At 43.4% G+C, this 15408-nt stretch overlaps 1 protein-coding gene, 1 long non-coding RNA gene and 1 pseudogene across 2 annotated transcripts; 2 read left to right on the plus strand and 1 right to left on the minus strand.

The window, feature by feature from the left end:
* Nucleotides 1–3941: 3941 nt before the first annotated feature.
* LOC115569940 (uncharacterized) lies at nucleotides 3942–5353 on the plus strand (annotated as a pseudogene).
* A 2331-nt stretch (nucleotides 5354–7684) lies between these two features.
* LOC115569925 (NACHT, LRR and PYD domains-containing protein 1b allele 2-like) lies at nucleotides 7685–10267 on the minus strand. The gene has a single exon (XM_030398159.1). It carries the CDS (start codon nucleotides 10235–10237, stop codon nucleotides 8795–8797), a length of 1443 nt encoding a protein of 480 aa, XP_030254019.1. The 5' UTR covers nucleotides 10238–10267; the 3' UTR covers nucleotides 7685–8794.
* A 3292-nt stretch (nucleotides 10268–13559) lies between these two features.
* LOC115570009 (uncharacterized) lies at nucleotides 13560–15200 on the plus strand. The gene is made up of 3 exons (XR_003981669.1): nucleotides 13560–13959; nucleotides 14091–14342; nucleotides 14817–15200. It is a non-coding gene; the product is annotated as an uncharacterized LOC115570009 (long non-coding RNA).
* Nucleotides 15201–15408: the final 208 nt, after the last annotated feature.

A 15408-nucleotide genomic window follows, 5' to 3' on the forward strand; every position in this document is an offset into this window, starting at 1 on the left:
AAGTTTCTAATCATATTTGCACCATAAACGGGGGGGGGACGAAGAAAATTAATATTTATGGCACAGAAAATGAGATGATTGTGTCTCAGGTGGAGGTTAGAAAGTTCTTGCAATGTAGCAGATCTGCAGGATTTAAAGGTTTTCATAGATGTTTGTGTGTTTTCAGCCTTATAGTAATAAATAGAGACATAAACCTGTGAAAGAGTCGAGTCTTGTCAGAGGAAAGCGACACTGTTATTATAGTTCCAGGTGAGATTTAATGAGTGAGGGTGAAAAAATGCTTTTCAGCTTTTTTGTGAACATGTTAAGCTTTTAAAATGATGTTTGATGTTACCATGGAAGTGCCATGTATGCTGGAAATACCCTTCAGCAACATGACACGGAAGCCTGAGGTACATCGTGTAAGCCTACAGGTGTCAGTCATAGACACACATGAACAACAGAGACGGAGAAATCTTCCTCTGATCAGATCCAACAAGGGACTACAGCAGTCCAAACCCACCGGTGAAGACAACACACTGACCTGGAGGGACTCCTGAAGACAGTAAGAGATACTGATGTTTACACACACTGAAACACACACAAACACACACGCACAGTTTTTGACAAAAATGGCAGTAAGTTTTGTAAATTTTATTTATGTTGATGTATTAATCACACACAGATCAATGTGTTGTGCGGATCGATACTTCCAAAATCCAAAAGTTTCTCTTCTGTAGGAACGACTTTCATTTTAAAGGAATGATACGTAAACTCATCAACGGTCGACACAGTAGAGAGGAACTACCATCACCAGTGTATTGATAGAAACACTTTCTTCTTCCACATGTGGTAACATGCAAGCTACAGAGTTTACATGGATGATTACATTTCATCTTCTATCTCTGTACATTACATGTCAATCTTACATTTCAGAATCACGTGTATATCAGTAAATACTTTATATACTATTTGGTAGTGTAATCCATAATGATTATTAATTATTATTAGCTTATTGTGTTTTGTGTTAATATTCTGAATCTTTAAAGTAACAAGTAGCTCATCAGATCAAACGGCCTAAATGTAGTGGAGTGAAAGTGCAATATTTACATTCATGACGTCCATTTATGAGATGAACATGTGTGTGGACCTACTGATTCTCATCAAACAGTGATGGACCGGTTCATATGAGACAGCTGTTCTCTCTGCTGTTAATGGAGAACCAGTCTGCAGTGTAGTTCTGACATTTTACTGCTAAACTTGACGATTGCACAGAGTTACATCAGGTTTCATGATCAAATGATCAGTGTTTGTTTCATGTCCATCTTCATGTTCTCTGTCAAACTTCAACATTTTAGAGGAAGCTCTGGTTACCAGAACTATAGCTATGACCCAATAACACATCCTGTGTGCGACTGAACTATACGTTTCACTGCACAGTGGCAGTAACTGCAGTTGGCTAATGTTGGCTGGGTTGAACTCTCTGGGCCAGTCTGACAGAGTGATCAATGCCCTGACGTCTTTGGTTACTCGATTCAGAAATGTCCCTGTTTGTGGACAAATAAAGGAATTCTATAGGAACTATAGGTTTTTATTTTGTCTGATTTCGGTGGTACAGTAAATGCTTTTAGCTTTATTCCACACTGGCATTTCACACTAGTCTGCACCTGCACCGTGTGTGTGTATGTGTGCTTTCTCGAAATTGTAACCTGCACATAAGCGTAAATGTGAAAACAGCCAACAACATGATACATTTAAAAGGATTTGATTTTTTTCATGCTCTGCTTTATTTTAGTGTGCGGTGCCAGATGAAAAGCACAGAAGCCAACACGAAAGAGGTGTTTCAAGAATCCAGAAAAGATGGGACAAAAAAGTGGAAAATCTGGTTGTGCCGTCTCTGCTGGGTATGAGGCAGGAAGTTGTAAGAAGACAGGTGACACACCAGAGACTCAGGAAGAGCTGAAGGAAAAGTTATTATACAAAAATCAAGCAGGTGAAAGTTCCATCTCAGACAAAATGATGACTGCAGATGATACGTTATCCGAGGAGGGTAGTTTAATGTCAAAATTTGTCTTCAGCCTTCAACAGCAATTGCTGAAATCGTCAAGCCTCAACCAGCTACTCAACAGGAGTCCTATCTACTACAGCAACACTAACAGTGAGGTTGTGGAGATAAAAAGAGCTGTATCCTCAGCAGTCTACTGTGACCCAGACATAAAACAATCTGCTATGCTTTCTGGTAAAATGAATATGAATTCATGTGGGCTGTCAGTTAGCAAATTCCTGGGACTAGGAAACAGGCATGTGGTTCTCAAAGGATCCAGACTTCAATCTATACCATGGTATGACACTGGTCACGGTTCCACTCAAATGTCTGGAGAACGCTTAACACAAGGTCAATGTGGAATTCCATTGCACTTAAAAATAAAGCTTGGAGTCAAATGTAGTGCTTTAGAAGAAATATTGTCACCTGTTACTGCTGGGAACAACTTGACTGAAGACTCTCTACTTGTCAGTTCTCACCTTCAACAACACTCAGATTCTTTTAGGAGCGGAATAGAAGTCTACTTGCCTTCTGATCGGGAACAAATAGCTCTTGCAAAGACCAAGACCGTTACGCAATCTGAATTTGACCCTACCTCATACCCTATCAACACTGACACTTACCCTCAGCCCCTCCCTTTGGTGATCCCTCTTTCCTCCCCATCTTCTTTAAGTTCTCAACCCTGGGAGGGAAACTCCAGACACTTCAGAGACAGAAGAAAGAAAAAAGGTAGGACAGTCGATCAGGATGACTTAACTGTCTGCACTAAGGAAAGTGGAGTACAAGATGCATCTGAGTTGATGTCTTTGCAATGTGAAGGTGTGTCAGGAGTTGACACCCTTCAACCCTTCATGGCTCTCAATGTCTGTATTGATGATCATCTGAAAACATTATGGGGCGTTCAGACCAAACGCGAATACAATCGCTTCAGACGCTTAATTCGCGCCGCGCCAGACGCTCCATTCGCGCCGCGTGATCATTTGGACTATTCGCTTCATTCGCGTCATTCGCGTCATTCGCGCTTGCCCGCTCATTTTTGAACCGGTATTTCTCAATCACCACCGTTGCTGCACTGTACCTGCTGTCCCAGAAACACCGGAAAACCACCCGCCGTCGTGTCTGGATTCATGAAGTCCTCCAGAGACACACGGTGCTGGGGGAATGTCACTGTCTCCTCCAGGAGCTCCGTCTGGATGACGACCGATTCCATCGGTACCCTCAGGCTGACCCGAGCCCAGTTCGAGGACCTGTTAGCTCGGGTCGATGCCAGGATCTCCCGCCTGGACACCAACTACAGGCACTCCATCTCAGCTGCGGAGCGCCTGTCCATCTGTCTGAGGTGAGTTGCGGTGTCGTACAGCACCGGGTGCCCACACACAGCTACAACTAGCTTCTCCTCCATCGTTGCTCTGAGCAACCGTAAACAACCGTACGTGATGGAAGTGACATCGTCGGCTTGAACTCGTCGCTGATTGGATGTCGCTTCAGACGCTTCATTCGCGCCGCGCCAGACGCTCCAGACGCTTCAGACGCTTCATTCGCGCCGCGCCAGACGCTCCAGACGCTTCAGACGCTTCATTCGTGCCGCACCAGACGCTCCATTCGCGCCGCCGTCGCCTGAATCGCGTGTCATCGCGCCATTTACATTGATTTTCAATGTAGAGTTGCCGCTCCATTCGCGTCTATCGCGTTCGGTCTGAACGCCCCTTTAGGCTGCAACAGTCGTAGCCGCAGCCCTGAATTCTACACTGAAAGTGCAGAAAATAGATCGGTTAAAATGGAAGCACCTGTTACAGCTGTGAGCTCCTCAGTCACAAACACCCAGCCGACCCGTCCTCACCTCCAGCTGTCCTCAGATCCTGGTCAAATAAGCTGTGCAGAGAACAAGACCTTCAGACCATCACAGAGCTTACCTGACATGCTGTAAAGAAGCAGCTTTGAGGAGTTTACACCTGATATCACTGTTGATGACGACTGATGAAAGCTACCGGTTCCTGTGCTCCTGCCCAGGCCTGTACCAGTGCAGTGTGACGAGCCTGGTGTTCCACATGGAGGGAGAAGGGGACGTGGTTTACAGGATTGTCTCTTGGGACAGGAGGCTACTGGCCCAACATCACAAGAAGCCTGCAGGACCCCTGTTTGACATCAAATGTCTGCAGCAGTCTGTGTGTCGGCTTCATCTCCCACACTGTGAGATCCCATCCACAGCTGGATGTCCATTCTTGTCAGTCGCTCACCTGAATGATGAGAGCATCGAGTTCATCCCCCCTCATAAGATAACAGAAACTCATGTGATCATCAACATCTCAGGGTTTTCTGGTTATGGTAATGTTAGAGATGAAGCATCGCCACACGTCCCGATCCGAGCGCTGGTTCTGCTGTTCTACAGGCCTGCAGATGATCAAGATCTTGAATCTCTTCTCAATGTGTTGATGCTACCAGGTAACGTCTCAGTCCGAAATGTGCAACGCACCCGGAAGAGCTTAGTAGGACATGAGCTCTACATAGGAACATCCCCATACTGTGAGTTGCTGCCAAAGCAGGAATACACACTGTCCACTTGTCCTGAAGACGACTCGGTTCTAGTTCAACCAACAACAGCAAAATTTCACAGTGACAACTATGACAACTACTTTACATCATTTGAGGTGGATTTGGAGAAAATCCTGAAACATATTAAACTGTTTCTGAGAGACACCAACAGACACAGTGTCTGGGAGAGACGAGTTTGTCTTTCATCAGCTGGACTAACAAAGTCCTGTAGACAGAGCACTCTGAATCTGCCTTCACACGAGAAGCTGTTTGACATACGGAGCAGCTTCATCGAGGGGATATCATGACCTGTTCTCAAGAGTCTGCTGGACAAACTGTTTGAGAAAAAGGTGCTGACTGATTCTGAGAGGGAGTCAGCGGACGAGATGCAAAACAGAGGAGACAAAGCTCGTTTTGTTATCGACATAGTGAGGATGAAAGGTGAAGCTGCCAGTTCAGAGATGATCGAGTTCCTCTGTGAGGTCGACCCCTTCCTCTGTGAACATCTTGGGCTGATCTGATCATGATCATGTTGTCCTGGTGGTTAGAAACTGATCTGAGCACAAACACTGAACTCTGACTTCAATCCCTGAACTTCAGCTCTTTTCCTAGAACTCTGACCTTCCTCTCAGAACTCTGAGACCAAGTTAGAACCCTGACCTCAGATTCATCTCTGACCCATTTTCCAGGAACTCAAACTTCTTTCCCAGATCTTTGATGAAGTTTAGATATGGACAGTGTTTCATTGTTGAATCCATTTCAGATCATTTTTTTAAACCAAATATCTTGAATGCAGACTGTGATTTTTATGACGTTCACCACCTGATTCTGACTGATCACTGACGCTTCATATGTTTGATGTTAGCGTGCTGTTTGATACTTGATGATGTCTACAGTTTACGACCTACCAACACAAAGCGTCAGTATTTGACCAGTTGAGAAAGAGACTCAGTAATCAATCATCTTACAAATGGAACCTTTAATGTGCAGCCATACATCTGTTATTAGCAGGGGTGAAAATCCCATTTCATAGTTGGGGGGGACAATAAACAGTAAAATATTGGAGAATAATTCCAAGGGGGGACAAGGACTAAAAGTTGTAGCCTGTCTTTTATACAGCATCTTTTACTACAATTTGATGCTTTAGTCTCTCTATCTCTCCAACAGGCAGGCAGAAGACCTTTCCTAGCACTGGCTGAGTCCACCTGCACATGTCTAGACTTAAAACCAAATGATTTAAATCAAATTAACATGTACACATGCAATGAATAAACTAATTATCAGGCAAACATCTAAGTTTGTTTATCAGATTTGTCATAATCAGATAACTGCCTTTTTCCAGATGAAAGATATCAGATTATTTATCATACTATTTTCTCTCTCTCGCAGTGTTGCACTCTTGCACTGTCAGCATGTTCAAATCAAATGTTTAAAATTTTTTATCAAAAGTAATGATAATTACAATATTTGCATTATACTGTATTAGTCCTTACCCTACCTGTATACCAGTTCTTGTTTATTCACCCAGCAATACAAAACAAAGGTATTAGGTGGAAGGTGGCAGTAATATTTTTTACTGTCAAATGTGTACAACTCCAGAATGAATATCATGCGTAATAATAGGATCTCACACTTGCGACAATACTGCTAAAAAAATCTGTTGAAAATTCATGAAGTTGTGATAATTGAATTGGAGATTGACAGGGACTGCAACATTTGGCTCAGAAATGAAAAAAATCTGTTTTAAAACAAAGTAGATACAGTATCTACTAGTTAACTGAACATATTTCAAGACAATTAACTCTGGATAACTGGATAAAACCTTCCTGGAAATAAATCTAAAATGTCAGTAATATCTGATTCTGACATTTATATCCAGACAGTCTTTTAAAATGACAAAAATAATTATTACTGCTCTTGTCCCGTCCTCTCCCTCTCTCTCCTCTCTGTCTGTGACTATCACTATCTGTAGCTTCTAACTTAGCTTAACAGCACTCGTAATTGAGTAGGCTTTTGAACAATGCAGGATAAATGTTGCAGACAGCCTGGACCTGCCGCTTTTTGTAAATGGGATGTGTGTTGTAACTAATGTAACTATGTCTGTGTGGTATACACACCTCTTACCACGCCAAGCACGGTGTGAGTAGCAGGCTCCGCCCATACGCTGCTGCAGCTGCTAGCTCCGCCCATTGGAAAGAGTGTAGGGTGGACTCAACCATTTCTAGGAATGGGAGGGGGGGACTAAATCTTCCCCCCTGTCCCCCCTGGGATTTCCGCCTATGGTTATTAGACTGAAAACTTGTCTGTCGCAGATCTATACATTCAATCAAATAAAGTATGAGCTGGTGATTACTGTCACAGTTCGTTTTGAGTGTCCTGACTGTGACCTGATATTCACAATGACGAGCATAAATGGTTCATTCAAGTGCTGAAAAATAAAATGTTGTCCATTTATCTGTCAAGACTTGTAGCTAATATCAGAAATATGGAGTTAAATGAGTCACATCAGGCCAGAATATGAACCAGAAACAGGGTTTACCCTGAAGGTCTTGAAATCAAACTTAATAAGTGCGTCCATGTGTTTTTTCAGCATAGATGAGTGTTAGTGAAGTTCTCCAATTTCAATCACAACAGCCCACAACGTGAGCTGGTCAGTTTTCACATCAAAGTTTTATAAAGAAACTCACAAGGTGGATGAATTATTTGCCACAGCAGATTCTGGACCTGCGGAGAGATTTACATCCAGCTGTTGTTTGTTCAGACCAGCCAAGCAGACATTCAACAAACAGACCAGATATCTTTAATAGAAATTACAACAGACATTTCAGCTGAAATATGAACTGAGACAGCTTTGTGTTCAAATCTGGTGTGATCTACTGAGTACTGTGGTCACAGATGGTGTTACCACTTAATGACTTTAATGCACAACTACTAATCTCTTAATACATCCATGATACACCAATAAATCCTCCTGTCGGTTTGACAACAGCAAAGATCCTTTAAACAGCCTTAAAATGTCTTCAATTCAGTTTCATAAATATTCATGAATGTAAATCATTCCGTATCCAAAATGAGACAAATTTCAATCTTATAGTCCAACAAGAAATGCACTTTTGAGACCACCGTCAGTTTCAATATTAGAGAGTATTTACTGACATGAATATTCAGTGATACAGTCACAATGATACTCAGTACAAAAACATGGGTTCTTCCTTTTTTTGTTCCTTTTTCACCCACTGGAAACAAATCATCCAACACCTGAGACTTAAACAATATTAGTACTAAAGGATATTAACTTTTACATACATGTGCTTATTTGTCAGAGCAGTGTTTTAAACAGAAGCCACTCATCTGGTTTCATGACAGTAAAGTTCTGACTCAGTCCAAACAGCTCTCACATTATGAACCAGCAGGTGACTCCCCCTGCTGGCTGATGAAGGTATAACATCAACTAAAAACAGCTGTTATTTTGAGACACAGTAAGATGAGATCATTTATTGTACAACAGAATAAGAGGAGGGACATTAAGTTCCTTTAAGATGAATTTAAAGACTCACACCAGGCTGAAAAGTGTTGTTTCTCTTCACCCACATGAGGTCATGATCTCACCTGGAATCAATGTGACTCAGCTGCAGAGTCACAGTGTTACTGACACTACTGACAATAAGTGACATCTAAATAAAAGGGCTGCCTGAATACAGACGCTCTACCTGCTGTACCTGAGGAGTCCCATTAGATTTTAGCTGGAGTTCAGATTTAAAGACACCTGGTTCTTGTTGGGGACTTTACAGAAATCAACACGACAGCAACAAACACAGAATGTAAGAAAATAAACAGACAAAAGTGCTGAAATCAATACGAAGACTCAGTGATCAAAGAATCAGTTGATAAACAAAATAAAAACAGTGAAACAGACATATATTTAGTGAAACATGTCATAAAGATTCATTAGTTAAAAAATATTAAATAGATTCCACATTTTAAAACTGTCCATATCTACAATACGTCTTGGAGTTATGACTTTTTTCTCCTTACTCTTACTTTGGACTCAGAGTTCTGGGATTAAGGTCAGAGATCTGTGAAGGAGGTCAGGGTTCTGGTTTGGTTGTTATAGTTCTGGGTTTGAGCTCTAAGTTTTGGGAAAGGTGTTCAGAGTACCAGAAAAGAAGTTCTTGGGAAACCCTTCTCTATAAACACCAGGCCGACAGTGTTCTGCCTGCATCACCTGTTCATTGAGCTTCAGATCAGCCCAAGATGTTCACAGAGGAAGGGGTCGACCTCACAGAGGAACTCGATCATCTCTGAACTGGCAGCTTCACCTTTCATCCTCACTGTGTCGATAACAAAACGAGCTTTGTCTCTTTTGTTTTGCATCTCGTCCGCTGACTCCCTCTCAGAATCAGTCAGCACCTTTTTCTCAAACAGTTTGTCCAGCAGACTCTTGAGAACAGGTCCTGATATCCCCTCGATGAAGCTGCTCCGTATGTCAAACAGCTTCTCGTGTGAAGGCAGATTCAGAGCGCTCTGTCTACAGGACTTTGTTAGTCCAGCAGATGAAAGACAAACTCGTCTCTCCCAGACACTGTGTCTGTTGGGGTCTCTCAGAAACACTTTAATATGTTTCAGGATTTTCTCCAAATCCACCTGGAATGATGTAAAGTAGTTGTCATAGTTGTCACTGTGAAATTTTGTTGTTGTTGGTTGAACTAGAACTGAGTCGTCTTCAGGACAAGTGGACAGTGTGTATTCCTGCCCTGGCAGCAACTCACAGTATGGGGATGTCTCTATGTAGAGCTCATCTCCAACATGTTTCTTCCTGGTGCGCCGCACATCACTGAGCACGACGTTACCTGGTAGCATCAACACATTGAGAAGAGATTCAAGATCTTGATCATTTGGGGGCCTGTAGAACAGCAGAACCAGCGCTCGGACCGGCTCAGGAGGTGAGTCTTCATCCTTGACGTTACCATAACCAGAAAACCCTGAGATGTTGATGATCACATGAGTTTCTGTTATCTTATGAGGGGGGATGAACTCGATGCCCTCATCATTCAGGTGAGCGACTGACAAGAATGGACATCCAGCTGTGGATGGAATCTCACAGTGTGGGAGATGAAGCCGACACACAGACTGCTGCAGACATTTGATGTCAAACAGGGGTCCTGCAGGCTTCTTGTGATGTTGGGCCAGTAGCCTCCTGTCCCAAGAGACAATCCTGTAAACCACGTCCCCTTCTCCCTCCATGTGGAACACCAGGCCCGTCACACTGCACTGGTACAGGCCTGGGCAGGAGCACAGGAACCGGTAGCTTTCATCATCCTCATCAACAGTGATATCAGGTGTAAACCCCTCAAAGCTGCTTTTTAACAGCATGTCAGGTAAGCTCTGTGATGGTCTGAAGGTCTTGTTCTCTGCACAGCTTATTTGACTCAGTGAGGGAACGCTGTGAGAACGAGGCAAACAGCTGGAGCCTCTTTGACTCCAACCAGGATCTGAGGACAGCTGGAGGTGAGGACGGGTCAGCTGGGTGTTTGTGACTGAGGAGCTCACAGCTGTAACAGGTTCCTCCACTTTAACCAGGACGTCACTGTCAGCTGCGTCATCAGAATGCCCAGACATTATCTCAGATCTACTTTCTTCACCTTTAGTGTAGAATATAGGGCTGCAGCTCAATTCTTCCATAGTATCTAAAGTTAGATCTAAGTCGGATAATTTTGCAGGAGATTTACTCATATAGTCTGGTATTTTAAAAGTGGATGGACCAGCTGTTTCATGCAGTTCATTTTCCCTGTTATTATCCTTACTGTTTCCTGGTGTAGCATCTGATGCAGTGGAGAGAGTCTTCATCAGTCCTGTTTCTCTGAGTGGACCAGGTGAAGGTCGATCTAACGTGTAGTCAGATTGATCAACAGTAGAAGCAACACCAGGGGAAGATTTCTTTGATTTCTTCTTCCTTCTGGAGCTGTGGCTTCTTGATTTATTTTATGTTTCACAGCTGACTTTATTTTGCTGCGTTCTGAAGTGTCACAATCAGAGTCAGAGGAGTCAGTATCATCAGTCATTTTAGGTATGTGCTTCGTAGATAAGTCTAATGACATGTTGGACATGTATTCAGCCTGTGTTAAGGTCCTGGGTATTTCACTCAGTGAGAATGGGTTATAAGAAAGAGAGAGAGATGACAACTGTGCAAAGAGAGGCTTTTCAGTTGAATAGTTCTCAGCAGTAACAGGTGGAAACATTTCTTCTCTGGCTCTACCGTCAGGCTTTTGAGGGTCAGAGTGTATTTGTGTTGAACTGGAATCAGGCAGAAAATGTCCTCTGACTGATGTTCCAAATAATGGCTTCCCTGCACTGGCTGTTCTCCTGGTATCATCCTGACTGTGTCCTGGTGTAGCATCTGATGCAGTGGAGAGAGTCTTCATCACTGTTTCTCTGAGTGGACCAGGTGAAGGTCGAGCTAACATGTAGTCAGAGGAATCAGTAGCAGCAGTCACCTTAGGTACATACTTCGCATATTGTGAAGAGAATAGATGATGGTCTGAGAATGGAAGATGGAGGGATGACTGAGAGCTACATTGGTTGTCATAGGATGGGAGATGGGAGAGAGAAGGAGAATATCCTATGGCCCACCTTTCATTTGACAGGCCTGGGTCTGGTTTATCATGACCAACCACTGTGCTACCGTATGACTCAACTCCCTTTCCTCTGTCATAAAATGAGTATGAATCTTTGTCGTCTGTGGTGGAGGGCTGAAAGGTGGACGGACCAGCTGCTGCATGCAGCTCAGTTCTCCTGGTATCATCCTGACTGTGTCCTGGTGTAGCATCTGCTGCAGTGGAGAGAGTCGTTATCAGTCCTGTTTCTCTGAGTGGACCAGGTGAAGGTCGAGCTAACGTGTAGTCACAGGACTCAGTATCAGCTGTAGGATGCTTTGTAGATAAGTCCAATGACATGTTGGACACGTATTCAGCCTGTGTTAAGGTGCTGTTCTTAGCAGAGGGTACTTGACTCAGTGAGGATGTGTGATTAGAACGAGAGAGAGGTGAATGCTGTTTAAGGTGAAGGTTTTCAGTTGAGAAGTTCCCAGCAGTAGCAGGTGGAAACATTTCTCCTTTGGCACTACATTCAGGCTTTTGAGGGTCAGAGTGTAATTGTGTTGAACTGGAAGCAGGCAGACAATATCCACTGCCTGATGTTCCAAGTAATAGCTTCCCTGGACTGGCTGATTCCCTGGTATCATCCTGACTGTGTCCTGGCCTAGCATATGCTCCAGCGGTGGACGCGTAGGAAGAACGTGGAAAATGGAATGCACTTTTGAGGATGGACTGATACCTGGGAGGTGGATTGTCATAGGATTGGAGACCATGAAGAGGACGATGTGCTCCGACTAATCCTTCATATAACAGTCCTGGTTGAGGTAGTACATTGTGGGTGGCCTGTTCTTTCTGTTTTTCTCCACTGATGGATACTTTGAGATCCTGGGCACTGCTTTTAGTCCATGGTTCAACATGAGGCGTACTGTTCATGATTGTTGTTGGCGGTTTATCATAAACATCCACTGTGTTACCAAATAACTCAACTCCCTTTTCTCTGTCATAAAAACTAGCAGAGTCTGAATCTTTGTCCTCTTTGGTGGAGGGCTGAAAGGTGGATGGACCAGCTGTTTCATACAGCTCAGTTCTCCTGGTATCATCCTGACTGTGTCCTGGTGTAGCATCTGCTGCAGTGGGATACGTTTTCTTACTCTCTCCAAGGATTAACTCATCAGTTGAATAAAAACAAGTGGAAGCTCTCATTTGTTTTCCCATTCTCCAATCCGAGTCGGTAGGTAAACGTTCAATGGGTGGGTTGTTAAGAGAAGGAGAATGTTCTGTGTGTGCCCTTTCATATGATGGTATATATGGACTTTGGGCATTATTCCAGCTTGATGTAGGCGAGGAAAAAGGGGAAACATATAACAGGCCTGGGTCAGCATTGTAAGGCACTGGTCCAGTCAAGTTTTCTACAGCAGACAACTGGGAAAATACTTTGAGCCTCTTTTGATTTTTGACTAAAGGAGAAGGAAGACCATCCCCCCTGATTACACTGGATGATCCATAAACAGGGAAAGAGCAAGTGGAGGCAAAACTGGAAAACAAACCGGTGACTTCTTGTCTTGGCAGTTTATCACGAACATTCACTGTGCTACCGTATGACTCAACTCCCTTTGCTCTGTCATAAAATGAGTCTAAATCTTTGTCCTCTTTGGTGGAGATCTGAAGGGTGGATGGACCAGCTGTTGCATGCAGCTCAGTTCTCCTGGTATCATCCTGACTGTGTCCTGGTGTAGCATCTGATGCAGTGGAGAGAGTCTTCATCACTGTTTCTCTGAGTGGACCAGGTGAAGGTCGAGCTAACATGTAGTCAGAGGAATCAGTAGCAGCAGTCACCTTAGGTACATACTTCGCATATTGTGAAGAGAATAGATGATGGTCTGAGAATGGAAGATGGAGGGATGACTGAGAGCTACATTGGTTGTCATAGGATGGGAGATGGGAGAGAGAAGGAGAATATCCTATGGCCCACCTTTCATTTGACAGGCCTGGGTCCGGTTTATCATGACCAACCACTGTGCTACTGTATGACTCAACTCCCTTTCCTCTGTCATAAAATGAGTATGAATCTTTGTCGTCTGTGGTGGAGGGCTGAAAGGTGGACGGACCAGCTGCTGCATGCAGCTCAGTTCTCCTGGTATCATCCTGACTGTGTCCTGGTGTAAGATCTGCTGCAGTGGGATACGTTTTCTTACTCTCTCCAAGGATTAACTCATCAGTTGGATCAAAACTAGAGGAAGCCCCAATTTTTTTTCTGGTTCTCCAATCAGAGATGGTAGGTAAATGTTCAATGGGTGGGATGTAAAGAGAGGGAGAATATCCTGCGGGCTCCCTTTCAAATGATGGTATATACGAACTTTGGGCATTATTCCAGTTTAATGTAGTCGAGGAAAATATATTGTGAGTCGCTTGTCCTTTCGATTTCTCTCTAGGTCTGGACCCTTGGAAAACAGTGCTGAGCCGTTGTTTTTGTGAGGGAGAAGGAAGACCATCCCCCCTGTACACACTGGGTGTCCCGTAAACAACGGCAGCGGAGAAAGTTCCGGGGAGCAAACTGCTGACTTTTTGTCTTGGCGGTATACCATGACCACCCACTGTGCTACCAACTCGATTTTCTCTGTCATAAAATGCATAGGAGTCTGAATCTTTGGACTCTTTGGTGGAGGGCTGAAAGGTGGACAGACCAGCTGTTGCATACAGCTCAGTTCCCCTGGTATCATCCTGACTGTGTCCTGGTGGAGGATCTGCTGCAGTGGGATATGTTTTCTTACTGTCTCCAAGGATTAACTCACCAGAATCAAAACTAGGGATGTAAGGAGAAGGAGAATATCCTGCAGATGCATGTTTACATAATATTCTAGGTACATCATTCCAGTTTGATGTAGATGGGCCTGGGGAAGGTGGTATATTGTGAGTCACTTGTCCTTTTGATTTTTTTTCAGGTCTGGACCCTTTGACAACAACTTTTTGTTTGCGTGAAAGAGAAGGAAGAATACCCCCCCTGATCACACTGGATGACTCAAAAACAGGGAAAGAGGAAGAGGAGGCAGATCTCGGCAGTTCATCTTGAACACCTTCCTCTAAACACTTCTCATCTGCAGTCATCTGATTTTCTGAGACTGAAGTTTGACCTCCTTGATTTTTGTGTAACGACTCATCTCCATCTTTCGTCAGCTCTTCCTCTTCAGTCTCTGGTGAGTCATCTGATTGCTTACCACAGTCTGTATCATGCTGAGCAGGGTGAGGAGGAGGAGGAGTAGGAGGAGGAGGAGGAGGAGAAGGTGCTCCCTCTGTTTGCTCCATCTCTTCTTTTCCTTTTTACAACTCGATCTCAAATAGAAACTTTTATAACAGCTTTGAGTTTTTCTTCTGGTCCCAGAGCCTAAAATAAAGCATAGGATTGAAAAATAAATTCCTTTAAAAGTTGTTTTAGACTTTAAAATCACATCTTAAATGTTAACTACTTATAACACTGTTGATAATCAATAATATATTGATCACTGACACTAGAAGAGAGAGGATGCGTTTCATACCATCGTTTTGGCATCTAAATGTGTGGAAACCTGCAATAAGACTTTAGGAAACAGCTGCTGTTCCTCAAAAACTGCTTTAATTACATTGATATAATGTTTTGTTTAATTACATTTATGTTTTCTGTCATTCTACAGAAACGCCCACTTTAAAAAGGACAGATGTCTGAAAATGTTCTCCTTTTTTAACATTTAAACTTTGACCACACTGTTCCAGAGCTCAGCGACTCAAACACTTATAAATAAAATGTATTCAGTACTCAGCTGACTGATGTTACTGTCAGCTGCATGCTTCTGTGGTTTTCTTGCTCAACAGATGTTGAGGAAGTGATGACGTAGTTCTCCTCGGACATGCCTCTTTGTTCAGGATTTCTCTGTCCAAACAGAGCTGAACTGCGTTTTGGCTCCTGTTTGAGGAAACATGTCTAACGTTCAGTCGCTGTATCAAAGCTGCTGGTTTTTACAGAAGATGATGAAATAAAACGGATCAACAGGAAAACCACATAACAACCACAGACGCGTTCGGTGGACCAGTTAACATAGTCCAGTTCTCTCAAATCTGTCGTACGACCAGAGACAAAGTCATCCTGTAAAAATAAAAGTCTGTGAAGTAACTGTGTGTGTGTGTGTGTGTGTGTGTGTGTGTGTGTGTGTGTGTAGCCGTCAGTGTTGTCTCTTACTGTCTTCAGGAGTCTCTCTGGGTTCGGTGTGTTCTCTTCACCGGTCGGTT

This window comes from Sparus aurata, chromosome 19 (genome assembly GCF_900880675.1).
Source record: "Sparus aurata chromosome 19, fSpaAur1.1, whole genome shotgun sequence".
NCBI classification, from domain to species: Eukaryota; Metazoa; Chordata; class Actinopteri; order Spariformes; family Sparidae; genus Sparus; species Sparus aurata.